Source organism: Trametes versicolor, assembly GCF_000271585.1.
Source record: "Trametes versicolor FP-101664 SS1 unplaced genomic scaffold TRAVEscaffold_16, whole genome shotgun sequence".
In the NCBI taxonomy this organism is placed as follows: Eukaryota; Fungi; Basidiomycota; class Agaricomycetes; order Polyporales; family Polyporaceae; genus Trametes; species Trametes versicolor.
The window spans coordinates 474,383-496,952 of NW_007360336.1; the positions used below are offsets into that span (position 1 = coordinate 474,383).

Consider the following 22,570-nt stretch of genomic DNA (forward strand, 5'->3'; position numbering starts at 1 on the left):
CACCGAAGCCCAGGAGGCGGTAGCCGGATTCAGTTTGGCTCGGTATAACTCTCCCTGCAGAGAGGGACGGAGACCGTACCAGAGTTTCTCAATCTTCGTCTCCTCGGACATGTGCCCGAGGAGAAGGAAGAGGCCCTGCAACTCGTGGACGAATTCGCGCACGGTGCGGTCGCCTTGTATGACACTATTCAGTTTCTCTCGCGTCCGCTGACGGAAGTCGATAGGAAAACAGTAATTGAATATCTCTACAAGAACGTCCTTTAACGTCCACTCCCACGGAGCCTCCGAGCAGGTGGCGATGTAGCAAGCATCCGCACGTTTGGAGAGGAAGTGCGATACGGTAGAAGCCTGTCGCTCAGGAGGTATGTTATATCCGTCGATATACTCCGTAATGTCATGCAGGAATTTATTAAACTTCTGTACATCCGGCGTTCCATCATACACGTCGGGGTCCCGAGGTTTGAGGATCGGGACACGCGCCGTAGAACCATCCCGCGACGCTCGGTCCCGTCGTCGCTGAGACAACTTCTTCTGGCGTCGGCGGCGGCGACGCCTGTCCGACGCGTCCGAAGAGTCGCTGTCCGAGCTACTCGGACTGCTACTGCTCGAGCTCGAGGATGACGACGGCGGACCACCCCCCTTTCCGAGTCGGTCGTCGATGTGCTTAAAGGCAAGCCCGAGGTAACTCGCGGGCTCGATTTGCGTGCTGGGTCTCAGCGCGGGGGCCAAGGAGCTTCGACCGGCCTTCAGCGGGGACTCGGACTGCACCTTGCCGCGGGCGCGGTCGACCGACGCCGACACCAGCACACTCGCCGGCACGTAGTTCTCATGTAGCGCGCTCGGGGTTACAGCGGTGGTACCTGCGCTACTCGACTTCGCTTTCTTCAAGGAAGCGCTAATGGATGACAGAGGTTCCTTACCCTCCAGGCCGGTAGAGCGACCTCGCACTGCGTTGCTCCCGGACGCCGGTTTAACGGAACGTCCCGCGGGCACAGGCGTAGCTGCCTTGGGCAAGCCGAAGTCGGTGGGGTGGCTCTGCAGGGGAGGCACCGCCGCATAGGAGCTGGATCCCCGGGGCGGTGACTGTAGCTGGAGCTGAACTAGCTTTTGCTCGAGTAGTTCGATCTGCTTTAATATATCTACAGCTTGCTCCTCGTCAGAGGGCGGCGGGGAGGATTCCTTGTCCTGTTTCACAGTAGCCGAACTACAGGTGGAGTCCGACGAGATGTTCGTCGAATCTCGTGGTCCCCAGGTGAGCTTCTTAGCAACCTTAGGAGTCGGCGAATAACGGGCTAGCTCCTTTCGCTGAGCATCAGGATCTAATTCGTGATCCGCAAGGCCGGCGACTACTAAAGGCGAAGTAGCCACCTCCTTCCCTTTGCGAGTGGTTGCTAGGTTGGAGGTGCCTTCGCCTTGCGAAGCCTCACTCGCATAACCATTTGCGGAGAGGTCCTTACTAGCGCTGCGCGAATGCTTGCCGCTTCGCGGTACCTGTTGCCAGGGTCCATCCTCGACGTCCTCCTGCTTTAAGGGGACGGAGGGAACTATGCCCGACGTCTCGGGGCTTTTTCCTTTATCATGAATTATATTCATAGTACTATCATCTATGACAGCCTCCTGCTCGCTATGCGCAGCAGGGATCGCCTCAGGAACGTGTAGTTCCGGTGAGGGAAGCCGCGAGGAGGCGACCTGACTATAAGTCAGGGGCCCAGCCTCGGACTCGGAGTTTTCGGCTCCGGAAGACGAGCCTACACTCGAGAGTGTGCTTGAAGGCTCGGTGCCGGGAGCGGGAGAGTCGCGAAACTCTCCCGGGATTGCTTGAGGGTTGTGTACCGATGCCGCTGACGAGCGGGTTCGGAGGTTGTAACGTGACATGTCGAGAGACCGAGAGTAGTCGAGATGTCGATGGAATGGGGAAGAGTCGTCGGGCGGGGTCGTTGGTCGAAGGTTGATCAGACCTAGACGTCGGACAAAGCGAGACTGTTTTTAGAAGAAGCTAGAGTGTCGAGTCGAGCGAGTCGGCACTAGAGAGATAGTCCGTGTGATGTCAAAAAGATGTGACGCCGGCAACCGAAGAGGGAAGGAGGTCGTCACAGGGAACGCTCAGACGCTGAAAGACAGGGATACGGTCTGTTCGATTGAGGAATGAACGATGCCTCGCCGTACGTGAATACAAAGGGTTTTTATACGTATCGGAGAGGCGAGAGGAAAAGAGGAAGTTTTGGGTGCCAAGGCGAAGCCAAGGCAGGATGAGAGAGCGTACAGTAAGCAGTACGCGGGTAAGCTGAGAAAGGAAGGAGTAACGTATACGGTAGGTCCAGCGCCGGAGTGCTCGGCCGGCGCCTGGGCGTTACACCGAGGCCCGCGTGGCTTTGTTTGGTCCATAAACAACGCGTGCGCGCCTATTTGATACGCTCGAGTCGCGAACGCACATCTCGCGTACCGCGTCGACCACCCTCAGTATGCTCTCCTAGCTTGTCGGATCAAGCACTGCTCTTGTCTGGCTCTGCGCATCTCCCTCCGCAACTCACCAACGCGACTATGTCCACAATGAACGCGACCAACGCTTTCGGCTCTGGGTAGCGTATCTGTACGCGTCCGCGCCGCCCGATCTGCGCACCAAAGTTATGGCTTTTACGGCAGAACACAGTGCACAGGTAAGTCACCATCCCTATTTTTGGGAGCAAGGTCTCTGCTCTGTCAGGCTATATTGCCGAACTGCACGCCCAAGTCGAGGGGCTGCCGTTTGTGATCACTCATATCCCGTTGTCGCACACGCAATACTGGACAGTTGTCGCCCACCCTCCCCATGACAAAGCCATACAGCCTGCTCATCTGTGCCGCGGACGGGCGAGTACGTACCGAAGCGAATGACCACGCACACCAATGACGCTCGACATTCTGTCCACATCATCGGGAAGTACGTCAAGTGCATGGGACGAGATGGAAACGACAAAGCGCGTTTCTCTGCACGCTTCATCATACCTTGCATGCACATAGAATATCCGCAATTTGCTCTGGAGCGCACGTCCAAACGCCCTCACCGACATCCTTTTCTGTCCCCGAGCTTGCCGCCTCTGTCCGCAACATGCATGCAAACCCGTCCTCTACGCTCGGGTACGGTAGCTCACTCCGCGTGCACCGTATCGAGCAGGCCGCGCTTCGGGGTCTGTATCCCGCATCTTTGTCAATACCAACGTCGACATTTGCACTCGGCACCGACTGGGACAGGCGTCGCTCTGGGACCCACAGCCCCTGCAGCAAGATGGTACGATCCCTACTGGCGAACTCTGTCCGTGCAATATGCGGGCATTTGACCTTCGTGCTCTCCAGCCAACGATCGCGCTCGTCCGAAGCACGACAGTCAGGGCAAGCTCTCATCGATGCTAGCATACGGGACACCCGTCGTACATCCGTCTTCAGCAATGCACCGCGTATCCTCCTTTAGCAGGTGAGCCTCGTTCTCGGGTGCTGTACGGACAGCTAACCAGGGCTCTACTATCAAGAAGATGCTCTTTTGTGTGTGTGTAAAACGGTAGCGGAGGTGCTCTGACAGACGTACTGGCCGTACGCCATTGGGTGTTAGCTCGTGTACAATACACTGCTCAATTAATGGTGCATAACTCTGCCAGGCACGCGCTCCACGACCGACGAAAGCGGGAACACCACGGTGTCGTCGCGGTCAACCACGATTATGTACCGCCCAAAAACGAATAGGACGAGACCTTCATACCACCCAGCGGTAAATAACAGGTATGTGAGACTATTTCTGTTGAAGCTGCATCTGACGTGCGTGTGTTAATTGTCAGCCATGTGGCCGTCTTGAGTCGTCGCCAGGACATGACACGCTGCGCCGGCATTCTGCTATCTTCAGCCAACTTGGAACTCCAAGTTCTTTTAGTGCGCCCCTCTCTAAGGGCGAGCAGTCAATGAACTCTTCCACAACACGTCTCTTTTTGACGACGACCCGAATATACAATCCGACCTCGAGGACGGCAATGTACGCCTCATGAACGACGGTGGCACCGAATCCAGAAACTTCCACCTTTGTCTTTACCAAGGGCGTCGTACTCGGCACGTCCGACCTCTGTATGCGCTCGCTCTGCGGCCTGTACCACACAATTCCCGTCGCCCGCGCAGCCACCCTTCGTCGCCGTCACCTCACACCGCTTCACGCATACCTCGCACCTCACGCACCCAGTGTCGAATTCGAGACACAAAGGGCAAGTTACACCTATGCGCCGAGTGCTGAGAGCCTTCACCCGAGCAACACCGCCACCGCGCGCACGGCACTCGCCGTCCGTCAGCACCGATGGACGCATGATGAATGCACGTCAAAACGCGCTCTCCACGGGATCCAGGAACCTCGGCAGCATCGTTCACCGAGCGGGGAGGATGGGGGCTTTGCAGCGAGCTGAGTCGAGGGCACCTGTGCAGTCCGCGAGCACGCCTTCCGCACCGTATTTCACGCCGTGCGACGTGCAGAGCGGCTGGGAGCTATGTATTCATCCGCAAGGTAAGGTGCCTTCGATTAGCGCATCTAACCTATGATACTCATATTCGAGCAGTTTTTGGACGCCCAACGGATACACAACCTCGTGACGTACCTGCAGGAGCTGCATTCTCTCGGGTTGGCCAACTCGGACCACACAACGCTGCTTCTCAATACCTACACGAAGCTCAAGGACGTCACACGCCTTGATCGCTTCATCAAGTGCGAATCGCTGGGCACGTCCCCCGACGGTGGAAAGGACGAGTTGCCGTTCGATCTCGATACCGCTATTCGCGTGTGTCGCCAGGCGGGGTACTTCGAGCACGCCTCTTACCTAGCGAAGAAGTATGAACGACACGAAGATTACCTGCGCATACAGATCGAGGACGCGGGCAACTACAAGGATGCACTGACTTACCTTCGCCGACTGGGCGCTGAAGCTGTGCGTGCTGTTTCATTGAAGTCGACTTGCCCCTGATTGTGCTTTGTGTATAGGCGGAAAGCAACCTGGCACGGTACGGGAGAGCGATGCTGGACAATCTGCCAGACGAGACGACCGATCTCCTGATCGACATCTGCACGAGTCTGACACCACTCTCGATCGAGGCAGACGAAGAGGAGGCTGCTCCTGCCAAGCAGTCTGGCGGCGGCACATCATACCTTTTCTATCTGACGCTGAACAGGGCATCGGTCGCCGAGCCGAACACACAGACCAACGGGACGAAGGCTCCAGAGCCCATCGTCCGACAGGACTCCGTGCATGAAGCCTCTCAGGCGTCGACACCCCCACCAGCCACGCCTACTACTGCGACTGCCGCCAAGCAGCTTGCAAGCAGCGTGAAGCGTCCGTCCCCACGGCTCTACTTCGCACACTTCGTCGACCATCCCGAGCACTTCGTACGCTTCCTCGAGATCGTCTCGCGCAAACGGTGGGGCCAGACCGTTGAGAACACGTCCGAGCCGCTCGCAGTCGAGGCCGACCCGGACGCAGACATGCAGGCGGAGGCGCGCGACCAAGCCACGGTGTGGAACACGCTCTTCGAGCTATACCTCACGCAGGTGGGGAAGCGAAGGCGCTCGCGGTGCTGCAGAACGCGCGGCTGCCGTACGACCCGACGCACGCTCATATCCTGTGCTCGACAGGCGCGTACACGCCCGGGCTGGTGCTGCTGTGGGAGCGCATGGGCATGCAGGAGGACGTGCTCCGGTTCTTCATGGACCGCGAGCTGGCGGGCGACGTGGGCGCGAGCGCGGAGGTCGTCCGCTGCTTAGACCAGTATGGCCCTGGGCGGCCGCAGCTGTATCCGCTGGTGCTGCGGTTTTTTACGAGCACCCCGGCGCTGCTCGCGAAGCATAGAGAGGACGTGCGGCGGGTGTTGAGGGTGATCGACGAGGAGAAGTTGATGCCTCCGGTTAGCGTTGCGCAGGTGTTGAGCCGGAACAGCGTGGCGAGCGTCGGGCTCGTGAAGGAGTGGCTGATGTCGCGCATCAAGAGCGCGTGGGAAGAGGTCGATACGGTACGGCTGCTCGAAACCTGGCGCGTTTTGGATGTGCTAACTACGTATACAGGACCAGAAGCTGATCGTGTCGTATCGCACGGAGACGGAGGGGAAGCTACGGCAGGTCGAGGAACTGTCGGAACCGGACCATCCGCGCGTGTTCCACGTCACGCAGTGCTCGGCGTGCCAGGGCGGGCTCGATCTCCCCGCGGTGCACTTCATGTGCAACCACAGCTATCACCAACGGTGCGTCGATGCCACAGATACGGAGCTTTGTACGCTGATAGCTGACGACTCGGTGCAGGTGCGTGTCGCAGAAGGCAACAGGTGTACTACAATGTGCGGTGGCGGGGATGGAGAATCGGGGAGACCTGGGGCAAAGGACGATGCGGTACTGAAGGAGAATATCCGGATTTCCAAATATTACGACACACGCTGAGATAATATACAATCTAAATTGTCGAAGCTGGCACAGCCGGCCGCTCTCATGGAGAGTTGTGATACGAGATGACTTGGAAAAATATCCTGTGTATGAGGCAATTGATAAGAGACCCCAATGCTCGAGATGCATGCTGGTGAAGCTCGAGATAACTCACCCGGAATGGTTATGACGTCGACCGAATGCTTTCCGAGCTATCTCGAACAGAGATGCTTGCTGAGAGTAATAGCGCACACTAGGGGCCAGGTCGCAGTTGGCTAATGAGAGTACTGCATTAAGGAAAAACAAGGGAAAATGTTCTGGAACAAGTTCAAGCTGCTGGGAGGCGTAACTCGCGCGGATCAGCTAGCCAATCCCAAACCACCAGGAGCACTGCCACTCGCCTCGCACCTCGAGATCTGCTCGGTACACGCACCCCGGTGTGGGTAACTCGTGCATCGCGCTGACACTGCCTAATGCCGAGTCGAGGTGGAGCGTCGGTGTGTAATCCGGCCGTGCGCGTACCAAGTGGGGACATGCGCGGCACACTCGTGAGCACGGAGACGGCGTCGGAGGAACACGGCGCACCTGTGAGGCCTCCCGAGACTGCGCGGAGTGCGATCGTGAACGCACGCCATACTGGGCCTGTTGCAAGACGGCGCCATGGCACGGGCATCGAGTCTGTTATGCACGCGCAAAAGATGCAGGAGGCGATTCCAGGCGTCGAGTAGTCACGAAAGTGCGGGCACCGATACGGGGAATCCCGCGTCGCGTATGTTGCCATATCTGCACGTAGAAGCCGCGAGGTGTCAGCGAGTTGTCTATCTAGTGACTCTAGTCACGGCATGCTGAGACGGACAAGATCTACGCCCCGCGATTCGTATATGCATATCGTGTCATTCGCCAGATCGCGAAGGCCATGGCGGAATATGGATATCGATGACATGTTTAGCAGCCTAGCAGCCGTCCGGCGTGGCTCGGTGCGTACTTGCCCATCGTTATCGTACGGCGCAGGCGTAGGTTCAGCTAAGGAAGACATGACTTACAGAGGCGATACATGACGCTCAAAGCGGCTAAAAGACTGCGCGGGTCCGTGGAGGTCATTTTCTGCGATCAAATGGTGTTTCGAATGTAGATAGTGATCGTATTTGGGGATATGGACGGCCTAGAAACGCACCCATATGTATAACACTGAGTTGAGTCTTGCACAGCAGAGAAGCGCTTGTATCTGTCGACGAGTTGAAACTAGACGGCGTTCCGTACGGTGGACACACCTAGCATTTTGGCGAGCAGCATATCGTCATCGGACGAGGTCGACCGCCGCCCTCTAGAGGTACGTAACAGCCGGACGTGCAGACGTTCAAGTTGACGACGGTCTGCAGATAATAGCCCCGCCGTGGACTGCGGGAGAGACATCGTCGGATTCAAGCACTGAATTTGGGCCGTGTATACGCGAGATGAAAGGCGAGAAGATTTCTCGATGGGCATTGCGGATTATGCTTCTGCTGGACGGGGTTGATGACGCACCGAAACGAGATATGCACGACCTGTAGCGGATCAGGAAAGTTATAGAGGAGTCAAAGAAGACATGACGAGAGGCCCGGCAGAGGAGGACAGACTGCTGCAGAGAATATGAGACCATGCACGTGTTGCCGTATCGAACAGGGCGAGGAGGGTGCAGGTCGAGTTGTGCGGCGAGCAGAGGACAGCGAGAGACGCGAGTCAGCGAATGGGAGAGCACCAAGAGAGTGATGAAAGACTCCATGCCACGCACCAAAAACAGAGCCTGTGAGGTACAGGCAGCGCGGAGGACAGAAGAGTGGGCGCTGGCAGAGAAAAGACGGGCAGGAGGAGGTCCGAGGAGCGGGTGCAGATCGCGACGGAGAGGGACTCGGTCCGCCTCGAGCGGACGCGTGGCTTTGTTTGGTCCATAAACAATCGGTCGGGTGACGGGCGCCTGTGGGACATTTCCGCCTTGCCTGGGGCCCTCATATGCATCTCCTCCGCTAACGAGACTGGTTACTAAGAAAAACACAAAAAGCCTCTGGCGCAAGAAAGAGCACCGGCAGCTGCTATATTGTGTCTCTATAAGGCCGCGCTGTGCACGCTTGCGCTGGGCCCGTTGAACGCCCATACGCACCCGGAAATGTAGGGCGCTCTGCAAATTCTTCCGGGTAGTATGCCCTGCGAATTCCGCTCCCTAGCGCAAATCCGTGCAGGAAAAGACAAGGGTGCGTTTCCATCTGTGATGCATTGTGCAACTGTGATATCGCGCTGCGATTAGCTGTCGCCGACCTGGATATAGCTCTCAAGCCTGGACGTCTATAAGAAGTATGCGTTCACCGCACATGGGCACTGCTAGGTCGTGTTCGTGAAGAATATACGTGCTTGACAAGTACTGCGAGAGCTCCCCGCCCGGTGCCGCATACTGTATGGGCAGTGTCCATCCTGATGCAACGATCTAAGGATTCACTACCGTGGACTGCCTTCTGCGCAAACGGGGGCTCGGATTGGCTAACAGAAAAAGTACTAGGATCTGAATGGCGCTGTCGACACTTGAGCGTCTTCAGTACCTGCAAGGGCCCCGCCATATCCTGTATTCTCGTACAGCCGCTGGGAACACGAAGCAGCGTCTTCGAAACCCTAACACGCCCTACATAACCTCTGCACCCCGGCACGTCGTCAGTGTCCTCTTGTCCTCGTCCTCTCACCTGCAGACTCACCACCACCGGGATCAGATAGAGCCCCCTCTCGCACCCACTCGAATCTCCCGAGTCGTTCTTCCGACGTCATGAAGCCCTTTGATGCATTGATCAAGGCGCTAGAAATAGCAAAGCCCGTAACGGCCAAAATCCCCGTCCCGGGGCTCAACACCGCCGTCGAATGTGCCCTCAGCATCGCGAAGAAAGCCAAGGTAAGGATAAGTCGTCTACGCTCATGGTTCTTCTTTGGTAACCTGCAGTGTGCCGGGCTTAGGAGATCGAAGACACCCGAGATGACTGCCGAGCCCTCGCCGAACGTGCGGCAACATCCGTGTTAGCAGTATACCAGCAGCTCAAGAACGGCAGCGGCGGAATGGAGGCGGAAGAGCATGTCACGACGTTTCTGCAGTGCGTATCAGCATTCGACCCCTCTACATCGGTTCGAACTGACTCGATCCGACACAAGAAACTTGCTGGACATCGAGAGCTTGATGACTCGCCGTCTGCGAGCCGGAAAGCGATATCGCATCTTGCTTGCGTTCAATTGCGGGACGATCGCCAAGGAGGTCAAGACGCTGACCACAAAGCTCGAAGACTCCCATCGCAATTTCATGGTACAGACAGGACGGCTCCCGTCGCGCTCAATCCCACTGATGGCACGATTGTCACTAGATCCAGGCTGCGCTCTCCATCCACCAGAGCATGGACACGCTGACAAGCGGGAATCTCCGTATGCAACAGCACATCGACGACTCAGCACGCGTCGGAGGGATTGTCGTTCGAGACACCAGAGAGATCCGCGATGGCCTCACGCACCTCGCGCAGCACGTCAGTGGGAGCGCCACGTTCGATGGAAATGTGAGTATTTGAATCTGCTTACCGCTTCCTGGAGTGTGCCCTCATAACGATCAACGTCGTAGTTCCGGCTCTTTGCTCATGAGAATCTGGCCTACTTAGAGCCCATCGTCGACTCGGGAAAGCTGCATCATGGCATGACTGGGCGGAACGGAAACGAACGTACCCTGGTCAACGCGGTCTCTCTCTCGCAGACCGGCCGCGTCTTCCGCCACCGCGCCGTCGTGGAGGCCGCGGGCGACCTGACAGGAACACAGGTGGTCGTATACGAATATCCTAATCGCGGCAGTCAGCAGTTTGTGCAAGCAGTGAACCTTGCGAAGCAATCCCGCCGGTACGTCCACATCGCTCTGCCTAGGGACATGCCACATCTGACCGCCATACAACAGCCATCCTAATGTGCTGGCTATGCTAGGATACTCCCGTCCAGGAAATCCAGACCAGGCCGCTTACATTGTGATGGAAGGTACGGCGGCATATCACTCGCAACGGCCAATATTCAAAGACTGTCTCCGCGGCTGAACTGTTCTTCGACAGATTACATTCCCTTTACGGAACATCTAAGCTCCTTGCGTGGAACCAGGAAGTTACGGGTGATCCTGCAAATGGCACGTAGCCTCGATGTCCCTGATACTACTATGAAGCTGACGAGATCTATAAAGGCGGCAGCGATTTGTGTACGTATACCTCAACTCGACCAGTGATCCAGAGGATGTGGTCGAGTTCTGAAGGTATCGGAGGCAGATGGCCATCAACCATGTTGAAACTCAGGTGGAACTGTGTCGACTGTTGCCCATGTATTTATATTGGGTACGATGAACCTGCTACAGAACCATCAGGTCTACTGACTTACCGCCCATATGACATGTCCATGCAGGATACAAGTGAAGATATCCATGTCATCAGATTAGACGAGGTTGTAGTTGATCACCACCATGGAGGCCGTATCAAATGGGCTCGGGATCCCCTCGCACTTGAGAAGACAGACAATCGTCAGGTAAGAATCATTTCCCTCATCATGCGCCCACTCTCAATATATCTTCACACAGACAATAGAAGTCCCGGTGATGCAAAGAGATAGGATGCGCACGATAGAAGGTACGGTATGCAAACCATTCCCTGGAAGTGTGATTGCTGACTACCGTGTCAGATCTTCGTGCCATTGCATGTGCACGCGTCGACACTGTGGTGCAGCATTGGTTATCATCCATCCTGAGCCCCTCTCGAGCATGCATGTCGGACCTCCTCCCAGGTCGCTCATGGCGGCAGATTTGGGAGCATATTGCTGACTATCCACGGTATCCACTCGGAGTGTGGCTGGGACGCAACAACTTTCACGAAGCTTGGACCTGTCTATCTGCCCAAGATCCCGGGTTGGAGGTCGCTGTAACAATGGAGAGTGTACCAATTGTACTTCCCAGTCCCAGGCAATGTGAGTCGCTGCGAAGTACACCAATCGAAAGTGGTCTCCTCAGTCAGCTCACGAGGGCAGAAGGCCATGATTTTTACCAGAGGTTGCACATGCGTAGCTGTTTCAGTATCCCGGAATCGGACCTTGGTGAGATGTGCATCGAATTCGAGCTAGGCACGGGCGAGGGCCAAACAAGATGGAAGAGGTGAGAGCAATATCCGAGCTGCTCACACCCCGATCTAGTTCATCTGAATCAACTCCTCAGATACCAATGTTCTTGCATTCCCGTGAATACGACACTTCTGTTTCGGCAACGTGTAGACGCGCCCGCCGGACTCGATGCGGCCTCGAGGATGATGCCTGCGCTACCGGACCTATCTGTCCTTCAAGGACAACACACATACATTGGTATAGGTGCGCCCGTTCTGTCTTTCTATGTCTCGGTCGCTGATATGGATGTCTAGCCTGGTACCAAGTATATTTCACTGAGACGACCATCACGAGGAGCGCGCATGCCACTGAGCAGGTATACCCACCGCTTTGGTTCTTCGTCTTGCAATTCGACGGCAAAAACGGTTCCGCTCACGACTGCAATATGCCAACTGGATTCTGGTCGTCGGAGAAGTATCCCACCTCTGTGCTGTCGGGTATCATCCTCGATTCGACACCGCAGTTTGAGCCCATTGAGGAGGGTTCCGAAGCTCCGCTGTTCACTTTGACGCAAGTGGTTGGTGACCTCGTATTCACCACACGGACAAAGTACGCACCGGTGTCGATTTGGGGCTTGTATGTTGGGTGTTGTACTAATACTGCACATTCTGGTAGGATGGCCACCGAGATTCTAGAGCTTACTGAGGACGAGCTCTTTGCATCCAGAGAGTTCCAAAAGAGCTATTATTCGACTAGCGACACCGATGCTCACGACTCGGACGACTCCGGTGGAGATGGTGTTGCAACGGACGACAGCATTGCTGAAGAGGATGGCGCTGGAGACTTCGACGCCGAATCCCTCGCATCGAGCTCCAGAAACCAAGATCACGTCCTCGGGGTGAACTACGAGTTTCCGGAGTCGGACTATCAGGACGCGACAGATGCGGAATACGAAAGCGCGGAAGAATATCACAGTGCAGAAGAGGACGAAGCCATGGGCCTCGTATGCGGCGAGTGTCCGTCTTGACGTTGCAGAAGTATGTACCACTTCCGCCCCCGTTGCGGCTACTCGTACTCATCCTGCTCACCCGCAGCCGGCGCGGCCGTGTCTCTCATGCTCGAGGATTCCGCTCAACGAACTTCTTCCATCCCCGCCCATTCCATCCCCGACCCGCCCCGTTTCTACGATGTAACCCTACTCGCCGCACGCTCAGTAACACCTTCGTCTTCATCGACTCAGATGCTTCGAAACCTCCGCAAACAATATGTGTATGACTACTTCGCGGTGTACCCATAGGAAGGGTTGGCGTTCAAAGCCTGAACCTCTTGGACTCCGTTGGTGGTCGAAGAAGCTGCCGCCCCGGCTGCACTACTTATCGTCGCATATGCATCCTCGACTCCTCGACTCGTAGCGACTGCTGAACGTACGTGCAGCAGCAGGTTTAGCGTATTGGCGCGCCGAGCTCTCACTATGATAGATGTGACAGTGCTCCCGGGTGGACTGTGTCGATCGCCAAAGCACGAAGTTAGTAGACCATGTTGCCGTGCCACAGCCATCCTCCCGCTACATTCGAGTAGTACACGGACGCACTCTGACGATGCCCGTGTAGAGTACCCACATCCGCGCACGGTAAGTATTCAAAGTAACGCTCTCACGCGCGGCCTCACACGTCCGATATGATCCGTCTCGAACGGGGATACGGAAGTATGAATGCTCAGCAGGGACCCCAGGCACGACACCTACAGTAGGAACGAATGTCTACATTGTATCGAGCATCACCGCGAGGAGCGCGCGTCCTGCTCCGAAAAGTGGGAGCGTGCGGCCGGAGAGCGAGGGGAGGTACGAGCCGGGATGTGGTGGACGCGGCTCCCCATGCCATCGACGTCCACACGCACGCCCCCACTGGCATGTCTCCTTGGAAGCAGCCCCAGAGGGTCTTGAGTGCTTGAGGCAGCGAGCGACGAGTCGGAGCGCAGAGTGTCGCGCGCCAGCAATCCGGCGACGAGGTCGCTATGGACGCATGCTACCGCCGAAACGGGCTTCCAGGTACAAGCGAACGCCCGCGCGGGGGCACGGTCGGGTAGACGAGCACATAGACGAGCGCGAAGGGCTCGTTGGAGCAAGCTGTTGGCACGACGCGCATGGGGATCGGTTCGCGCCCGATCCGTGTCCCGCTGCTGAGTTGTGATCATGGGTCGTCGGTGGACGATAGACAGCTAGCGCTGTAGTCTGTACGACCCCGCCGGATTGGGAGGTCCGCGTGTTCATTCCTAGTACTTTGTCTTCTGCGCCATGATCCCTCCCGTGCGGGCAGAGACATGCCCTACTCGGACTGTGTTCGGGTTCCTGGGGTGAAGTGGAAGCCTGAGGGCAACAAATCAGCGCTGTACTAAGCGGCGTCAAAGAAAGCAAGTGACAGAGCACGCGGCGTGTAAGTAGTCGGTGCATGGACGCACTACTCGCGTGGTAAAGACAACGATGCTGAACGCTTGCAATACCTCCACCGCGGACTGTGTCCTCGCTCTGTGAGGTAGAGTGCGCCGCTGCCGGCTCTCAACGATGGTGCATCTCCGGTGGAAGTCCCTACGCCCGAAAGCGCGCCAACGCTGTTCATGTGCACGATGCGATCTACTCGATCGCGACTTCGGTCTCTGCACACGCAAGGAGCGACACGCGCGACCGACCCCGGTGCGGCTGAGTCTCCCGTCGCGCTGGCGGCGCGCCTGGTTCCGCATCATCGTAGAGGGATTGGGTCTTGTCGGCCCGTGGAACACCGACAAGGGGACGTGTGATGCGGAGTACATACGTGGCGCGCTCATGAAGGCGGAGACAGGGACAGGAAGCGCAGTGGGCCTCTGCGTGTTGTCCAATACGGGTCTCCGGCAGACCCGCACGACGCTAAGCTATGCAAGGGGGACATTGATGGTCGTCGATTATAATGCGCGGACCGAAGGGCATTGACGAAGACGACCCGTAGCGCATGCAATTCTCCATCTGCATATACAAGCAACGAGATATCAACGTGTTTTCTTACATAACAAGCAGAACGGACGCATACCTACCCCTAAGTATGATCTGCGGTTCGCATATGCGGGGAATTTAAACTCAACTTCGAGGACATGAGGGCGGTCCCAGAGCGTAGAGTTGATAACGTGGCGAAAGCGCCGGTCACGTAGTGCAGCGGGGTTGGTGCTCGTCCGACGCTGTTTTAAGGCACAGGCGTCGGCCCGACTATCCCAGAGATGCATTGGAGAGGCGATTCACTCGCACTGAGGTCGACGTAGAAACTATGTGCACGGATATACCACCATCTGTGGAAGTGGTGTTTAAAATACTCAAACTCATCGTAGTCGCCATCCGGACGGCCTACTGCACCCACATGTAGGACGGTATATCCAGGTATCGTCAACTGATAGAGGACTTACCGGATGGCAATGTCCCTACATTGTTGCACCCAACGTCCTGCTATAATCTTCGGTGTGCACTTCGTGACTGTATTTATTGTGCAGGCCAGAGGATGCTCAAGGACGTTCTGACGAAGACAGCGCAGGTCTTGATTGCCGCACCAGCGAAGACTCCGAGAGGCAGACGCTGCCGCTAGTGGTGTATAGATGTGGGCCTGCTAACGCTTTGAAAAAGTTGCAGAATGGCCGAGGAGTGTGGCATGGCGGGATGTGCGACCGAAGAGCATGGCGAAGAACGGGTGCAGGTTTGCGGAAAAGCAGAGGGCGGTGGCGGGCACGTCGAGGCAGAGGACAGGGGAGCCTCAAGAGAAGTCGTATATGGGTCTAGCGGTAACAGGCACAAGAGTGCGGGCACAGCTTAGTCCTGCAGATGGCGTGAAAGGCAGGCAGGAAGTCTGAGGATAGACGGGCGCAGACTCGAATGGGAGGAGGAAGCAGGACGAGCGAGCGACTCCGACTCGAGCGCATGGGAGGATTTCCCACGTGGATTTGTTTGGTCGACAAACAACGCGCGGTTTGCGAGCGCCCACGCGACAGTACTTAAGTACTCGTGATCGTCGCGCAGTGCGCGTCCGCCACCTCTCACTTTGGCTGCTTCCACATATGATATGCATGCCTCGCCGTACTCACTCTGTCTATGTGTTGACTGAAATCCGGGCTGCGCATGATAGCTCTTGGCAACGAGCGTCATAGCTAATCCCTCGTGATGCCGCCTGAGTTCGCTTGGGGCATAAACCGGGTCCGTCATCTCGCGGCTGCGGATGGCTGAGTGCAACATCATAGTTCACGAGCCTGAATGACACCAGGATACCATTACACTCGTCGTGTCTGGGTATCATTGGGATCTCTTCAGTGACTACGTGCTTTACACGCATGGACACGCATGGTGAGAGCTTCGCCTTGGTGTTGCATCGAGGGAGCCTAGCGCGTACTCCGGGAGCAACCCGCTCAGACCCCACGGTTTTATCAGTCGAAACGAGCAGTATGCGTTTGAATACGCTTTTTGCATGGATTTAGGGCGAGCGGAGGACTCTGCAGTGTCCCGCCCTTGTACATGTCGGCGCACGGGGAGCCGTGACGAAGAAAGCATCTATAGTGTAGCTTTGGACTGCGAAAGCAGTATGGACGCTTTGCGACTCATCCAACGGTGTTAAAATTCGGCGCTGAGCAGCAAGCAGGTTCTTGGTACGCATTTGTTCCGTTGTCTCCCACGCTATCAGCGGACAGCAATAATGGTTCGCAGATGGGTACACACAGATCAGAGGCTCTTAGGCGAACCGGTGCATGATGCGGACAGCGATATGCTCGCACTGGCTAGAAGAATATTGACTCCAGTAGGCCGACTCAGCGTCAACCGTATACTAAGTGCATAGCCATGAGATGTCGTCGTTTCGGCGGTTTTCAATTGCACTTGCAAGAACCTTGTCACATGCCGGTGTGTTCTCGTACAGCCTCTGGGAACTCGAGGCAAGGTCTCCGAGTACGACATACGCCCTGTATTGATTCCGCCTTCTGACAGGTCGCGGCCATCGCCGTTATCATTACACCCCCATCCTACTACCATCTGCAGGCTCGCCGCCAAGCTAGCCCTTCTGGCACACCAGTCTCCAAGTCTCGTCGCTTGGCCGTCAACAGCCATGCAGATCCTCGAGATCTCGATCGATGCGCTGGAGTTAGCGAAGCAAGCAGCAGCAGGTCTTCCCTTCCCCGGGTTGAGTCTCGCCATCGAAAGTGCCTTGAGCATGGCGAAAAAAGCCAGGGTCAGCACACTCTGTCTGCACTCTTTCTGCGGTTTAGTAACCCGACGGTCGATCAGGAGATCGAAGACACTCGAGACGAGTGCCGAGCCCTCGCGGAACGTGCGGCGACATTCGTCCTGACAGTATACCAGCAGCTCAAGCACGGCAGCGGCGAGACGGCAGGAAAGGAGCATGTCACGACGTTTCTGCAGTGCGTATCGGCTCCTTAGACTTCCGTAAATCAGCCTAATCTGACCGAATCCAACATCAGCAACTTGCTAGATATCGAGAACTTGATGGTCCGTCGCCTGCGAGCAGGAAGAGTACAACGCATCTTGTTTGCACTCAAACGCGGCAAAATCGCTAAGGAAGTCAAGACGCTGACGGCAAAGCTCGAAGAGTCCTATCGCATCTTCTTGGTACGCACCGAGCAGCTCCCGTCGCGCTCGATCCCCCTGACGTCATGATTGTCGCTAGATCCAGTCTACGCTCGCCATTGACCAGAGCATGAACACACTAACGAGCGGGAACATTCGCATGATGCGGCACATCGACGACTCTGCCCGAGTGGGGGAAGTTCTGCTGGGAGAGACCAGGGTGATCCGCACCGACCTCTCCGACCTTGCGTATCATGTGGGAGGGAGCGCGACATTCGATGGAGATGTAAGCATTCAAGTCCGCATACCGGCTACTTATGTGTCTCACTGACGATTGACGTGCTAGTTTCGGCTCTTCGCGCGTGAGAATCTGGCTTTACTAGAGCCCTTCGTCGATTCGTTGCGACATGGAGACGAATACACCATCGTCCAGGCAACTGCTCGGCCGCCGGCTGGACGCGTCTTCCGCTACCGCGCCGTCGTGGAGGCTGCGGGAAATCTGACCGGAACGCAGGTGGTGGTGTACGAGTATCCTAGTCGCGACGATCGGCAGTTCGTGGAGGCCGTAAAATTTGCCAAGCGAACCCGGTACGCCCAAAACCCTCTCCTTGGGGTTGTGCATCTCACTTCAATGTAAACAGTCACCCGCACTTGCTGGCTATGATAGGATACTCCCGTTCGGGGAATCCAGGCGATGCTGCATACATCGTGACAGAAGGTACGCGGTCATATCATTCACAGTGGTTGATATCTGCCTCCCCGGCTGAACCCATCGCCGGTAGACTATATTCCTTTCGCAGAACATATCCGCTCCTTGCGTGGAATCAGCCAGTTACGAGAATACCTGCGAATGGCGCGTGCTCTCGATATCTGTTAATACCGCTACGAAGCTAACGGGCTCTATATAGGAGGCGGCAATTTGTGTACGTACTTCTCGACTAAACCCCTAATCTAGTAAACGCAGTCAAGTACTGAATAGATTTGGGTAGATGGTCGTTGACCATATGGAAGCCACTGGCATGGAACCGCTTGAACTGCTTCCCACAGCGACATATTGGGTACGACGGAATGTCCACAAACCTTTCTTGGGATACTGATTTACTGCCCATCTTCTGTGCCCATGTAGGATAATAGTGCATCCTTTCATCGTATCCGATTAGCCGAGGTTATATTTGATCACCGGCATGGAGGCCATATCAAATGGACTTGGGATCCCCTCGTACTTGAGATGCCAGACTCGGACCTTGCCACGCCGGTGAGTCCCGCTGCCCTCGCAATATACTATCAATCCCACCGGACCTGTGCACAGAACACTGTGGAGGTTCCAACTGCGCCAAAAACTAGGACGAGCAGAATAGAAGGTACCCCGTGCGAACCCTTGCGAGTCCTTGGAAGTGCAATCATTGACTACCGATTTAGATCTTCGTGCTGCCGCAAGTGCCCGCGAAGACACCGTGGTGCAGCGTTGGTTATCACAGGCCCTGAACCCCATTAAAGCATACTATGGCTTTGTCCTAGGCCGTTCATGGTCGATACATTGGGAGCATGTTATCGACTGCCCACAGTATCCACTCGGAGTATGGCTAGGAGGTAATGGCCACGGTCCTTGGACCTGTCTATCTGCACGACATCCCAGATTCCAGGCCGCTGTGACAATGCAGAGAATACCCTTAGTACTTCCTTTTCCCGGACAAAGTGAGCCGCCCCGAATACATCTTTCAAACGCCTCCGACAGTCAGCTGACAAGGGCAGAAGATGTTACTTTTGAGCAAAGGATCAGGGCGAGTACATGGTTTGATATCCCGAAACCGGACCTTGGCGAGATGTGCATCGAATACGCGCTAGGCACAGGTGGGGAACAGACCAAATGGAAGAGGTGAGAGCGACGTTTGAGCTGCTCGCACCCTGATTGGATTCGTCACCACCAACTCCTCAGATACCAGTTCTCCCGCGCTCCCGTGCCTGCGACGTTTCTCTTTCAGCAACATGTACACGCGCTGGATGGGATTGACACTGCCTCGTGGATGATGTGTGCGCTGCCGGATTTATCTGCAGTAGGACGCCGCTACACGCAGATCGGCACAGGTACGCCCACTCCACACCTGTCCGTTCTGCCCCGGCCATTGACCTGGACGGGAAGCCACGCGGCGAACATATTACACTGAGACCATTGTCTTTTGCACCACGGAGACCGTAGTTCCACCACTTTGGTTCTTCGTGTTCCAATTCGACGGTGATAGTTCTGCTCACGACTGCATTATCCCGTCTGGCTTCTGGTCATTGGAGAAGGATCCCACCTCCATTCCGGCGGATACTATTGCCCTCGCTTCACCGCAAGATTTTGTACCCCTCCAGGAGGTGGACGACCAAATATTTGTCACGGTACAAGCACTTGGAGACTTTAAATCTGTCACATGGACAAAGTACGCACCGGTGTCGATTTTGGGCTCATACGTCTAATGGATATTGTACTAACACAGCACCCTGCGGTAGGATGAACACCGAATTTCTACAGCTCAGCGAGGACGAGTTGTCAGCCTTCAGAGAGTTCAAAGAGGGCCATCATTGAACTAGCGACGTTCATGCTAGCGATTCGGACGATTCCGGCACAGACAGCTTCGCAACGTCGGACGACAACGGCAATGAGGATATATAGCACCGGAGACTTATCTGTCAAATCAACTCGAAGCGCAAGCATCGACGACCATGCACTGTACAACGCGTCTTTGGACTCGGACTACCAGGATGCCAAAGACGCATAGGACGCGTGATATAATTGGACGGAAGAATAGTATCACAGCGTAGAAGACGACGAGGCTACGGGACTCGGATGCGGAAAGTGTGTGCTTTGATGTCGCAGAGGTATGTCCTGCGCCTCGTTGCTGCTCCTCGTACTCATCCTTAACAAACTTCTTCCAACACTCACAGTCGGTGCACTTCAGGCTGGGGGTCTCCGACTCCGATGTGTCTGTTACGAACATCATCTATCATTGTACATTCGTTTTTCGACTTGCCTTGTGCGCTCGTTATTTTACACGATGTACCCTCACTTGCACCGCACAGTAGAATCTTCCACCTCATCGACGATACGTTTCCCGGTCCCGTTAATAGGATATGCATCCGAGGCTTTTGCGGCGCTGACTACGGCGCCTAGCTCCACAAATATTGTCGTACTCGGACCGCGGGACACCGGCGAAGGGATGTGTGACGCAGGGGACGTGCACGGCGTGCACATGAGCGCAGAGACGACTCGGCAGCACATATGTGGTGGATCTCTATGTGTTGTCCATCACATATTCGCAGTCGGGGTCTTCTTCAACCCCGCACGACGCTATGCCGCGAAACAATTCTATAAATAAATCCCTAGTCACAAATAATCCTCCTCGTCCATGTCGTCCAAGAACCAATTCGCCAGAAACTTGTCTCGCTCCTCCCCTTCCGGAATTTGCTCGAAAACAGCCTGTTTCAGAATCGCGGCGCGGGCCTTGGCGAGCTCGTAGTGCTCGGTAGGCACCCACGTCTCCGTCTCAAAACCGATCGCTGCTTGCACGGTCTCGAAGTTCTCGTCGGACAGCTGCAGCCGTTCGCTAAACTCCTTCGTTTTGCGTACGTCGTCGGCTTCGAACTCGACCGGACACGGCACACCCGCCCCCGCAAGCGCGTCCCATCTCTCCGTCGCCTCGACTAGCAGCGCCTTCAGGTCGTGCGTCTCGCCCTCCCAGGGCGCACCGGCTCGGTCAAAGAGGCGACGGGCGAAGAGAGACACCGGGTCCAATAGGGCGTCGTGGTGGCGCGTGTTGAGCTTCTTTGTGCTCTTGGCGTAGTGGAAGTGCACGAGACGGGCGTGGTGGCGTCCGAGTGCCGCTATCAGCTCGTCTTCGTCCAGTGTGCTCGCGTTCGCCGGCAGCGACGGTGGGATGAGGTACTCCGAGACCGGGTCGCCGTAGTTCTGCAGGCGACCTGGTATGCCGGCGTGGAGGAATAGGGGCAAGATGGAAGTGTGTTGCCAGTCGAGTAGGCCGACGATCTCCAAGGGGCCAGAGTCTGGCGAGGCCGATACCATCACGTTGCTGGGGTGGAGGTCAGGATGGCGGATACGAAACGCATGGAGGGATGGGTCTTCGGGGACGAGCAAGGGGGCCATGCGAAGGTAGCGCTCGAGATTTTCGATATGATCCACGGGGGATTGCTTCTTGTGCTTATAGGCCTCCCTCCTCGCGCGTTGGAACGGGAGCAGCGCTTGACCGAAGCGTTGCAGATATGCAATTTCTTTACGTGCGGCTGCTGCGAGTACACCCGCCGTGTCTTCGTCTGCATGGTAATTTCAATCAGTTCCGGAAGGTTCGACAAAACCATACCAGAGGTGGTGAGAGAGGGAAGGGAGTAAGAAAGTTACGTACACGGGCCTCGATCCACATCGAGCTGCGACCTCCGCCCATACCACATGTGCAAGCGCACATCTGGGCCGACGCAGAAGCGCTCGTCGTCGAGCGGCATTGGGGTGATATTCGTCATCCTCCTTGTCATCTGCTCCAGGTCGTCGGCATAGTAGAGGCTGCCACCGGCCGGAAAGGGAATCGACATGATGCGACACTCGAGCTCGACAACCTGACGCATAATGGAGGCGAGATCCGCTTCCTTCAGCCCCATCCACACGTCTGTGAGCTTCAGACCCTTGACGAACTCCATAAAGATGTACTCCGTCCCCACCACGTTGTCCGACGTGGCAGAGTAGGCGTACACCTCTGGCACTGGCAGGCCCTTGGCGCGGAGGAAGCGCATCGTGGCAACCTCGCTGGCAACGGTGTAGAACCTGGGGACTGTGACGGGGTACGGGATGCGAGCGATCAACTGGAACTCGTCGTGCATAGTGACGAGGAAAATGCGGTTAAATCCGCCCTCGTCGAGCTTCACCATAGTCTTGACATCCTGGGACGTGCGACCGACAGACTGCGTGGCAAGTCGGCGAAACTCGTCGACGTTGAACTCGAGCCTGCGCTCTGCGAGACGAAGTTGGTTATTAACACTGAAATGTGCAAAATCACGCTATCAGCAACATGTAAACTTACGCAATATGGTACGACTTACAGCCAGGATCCCGACGTGTAGTTGAAGAGTTCGGGAGCGGGAGGAGGAGGCGTCGTACTCGAGAGCGCGCGACGTGGCAGCTGGCGAGAGGTCAGAGCAGGGATGGAGATGCACAAAGACAGACGGGCTGAACGCAACAAACTAGTAGTGATGCGAAGGATTCCTGAACGCGCCAGGGAGTACTGCATGGTGAGGTTTGGGAAAGCAGCGCTGCGTCGGATAAGTTAGACCAAGCAAAGCGGAGGGTGTTCTAGACTCTGAGTTCAATTCATCCGAGTGCGTGTCGAGTAGTTGCCACTTTTCCCACCCGGATTTGCCGGATTCTTATTCCGACAGGGGACAATGATTCGAAAGGACGAGTGAGCGACTCGGAC

The 22,570-nt window shown here is 56.2% G+C and overlaps 5 protein-coding genes across 5 annotated transcripts; 3 read left to right on the forward strand and 2 right to left on the reverse strand.

Annotated features, from left to right (window-relative positions):
• Positions 1 to 468, reverse strand: TRAVEDRAFT_85474 (uncharacterized protein; the record flags this gene model as incomplete). The annotated part of the gene is made up of 1 exon (XM_008047195.1): positions 1 to 468. A coding segment is annotated over one exon (468 nt), but the record flags the coding sequence as incomplete, so codon positions are not given.
• A 4,079-nt stretch (positions 469 to 4,547) lies between these two features.
• Positions 4,548 to 6,389, forward strand: TRAVEDRAFT_24905 (uncharacterized protein; the record flags this gene model as incomplete). Its single annotated transcript, XM_008047025.1, has 5 exons — positions 4,548 to 4,934; positions 4,988 to 5,551; positions 5,584 to 6,009; positions 6,062 to 6,237; positions 6,296 to 6,389. The coding sequence occupies 5 exons, from the start codon at positions 4,548 to 4,550 to the stop codon at positions 6,387 to 6,389; spliced, it is 1,647 nt and encodes a 548-aa protein (XP_008045216.1).
• A 2,811-nt stretch (positions 6,390 to 9,200) lies between these two features.
• On the forward strand, positions 9,201 to 12,824 carry TRAVEDRAFT_54272 (uncharacterized protein; the record flags this gene model as incomplete). Its single annotated transcript, XM_008047196.1, has 9 exons — positions 9,201 to 9,323; positions 9,386 to 9,519; positions 9,578 to 9,725; positions 9,784 to 9,969; positions 10,032 to 10,300; positions 10,356 to 10,432; positions 11,842 to 12,136; positions 12,203 to 12,543; positions 12,622 to 12,824. The coding sequence occupies 9 exons, from the start codon at positions 9,201 to 9,203 to the stop codon at positions 12,822 to 12,824; spliced, it is 1,776 nt and encodes a 591-aa protein (XP_008045387.1).
• A 3,805-nt stretch (positions 12,825 to 16,629) lies between these two features.
• Positions 16,630 to 19,677, forward strand: TRAVEDRAFT_54273 (uncharacterized protein; the record flags this gene model as incomplete). The annotated part of the gene is made up of 9 exons (XM_008047197.1): positions 16,630 to 16,752; positions 16,809 to 16,942; positions 17,003 to 17,150; positions 17,209 to 17,394; positions 17,455 to 17,696; positions 17,750 to 17,826; positions 19,164 to 19,193; positions 19,249 to 19,531; positions 19,602 to 19,677. The coding sequence occupies 9 exons, from the start codon at positions 16,630 to 16,632 to the stop codon at positions 19,675 to 19,677; spliced, it is 1,299 nt and encodes a 432-aa protein (XP_008045388.1).
• A 798-nt stretch (positions 19,678 to 20,475) lies between these two features.
• TRAVEDRAFT_40933 (uncharacterized protein) lies at positions 20,476 to 21,977 on the reverse strand (the record flags this gene model as incomplete). Its single annotated transcript, XM_008047054.1, has 2 exons — positions 20,476 to 21,419; positions 21,509 to 21,977. 2 exons carry the CDS (start codon positions 21,975 to 21,977, stop codon positions 20,476 to 20,478), a joined length of 1,413 nt encoding a protein of 470 aa, XP_008045245.1.
• Positions 21,978 to 22,570: the final 593 nt, after the last annotated feature.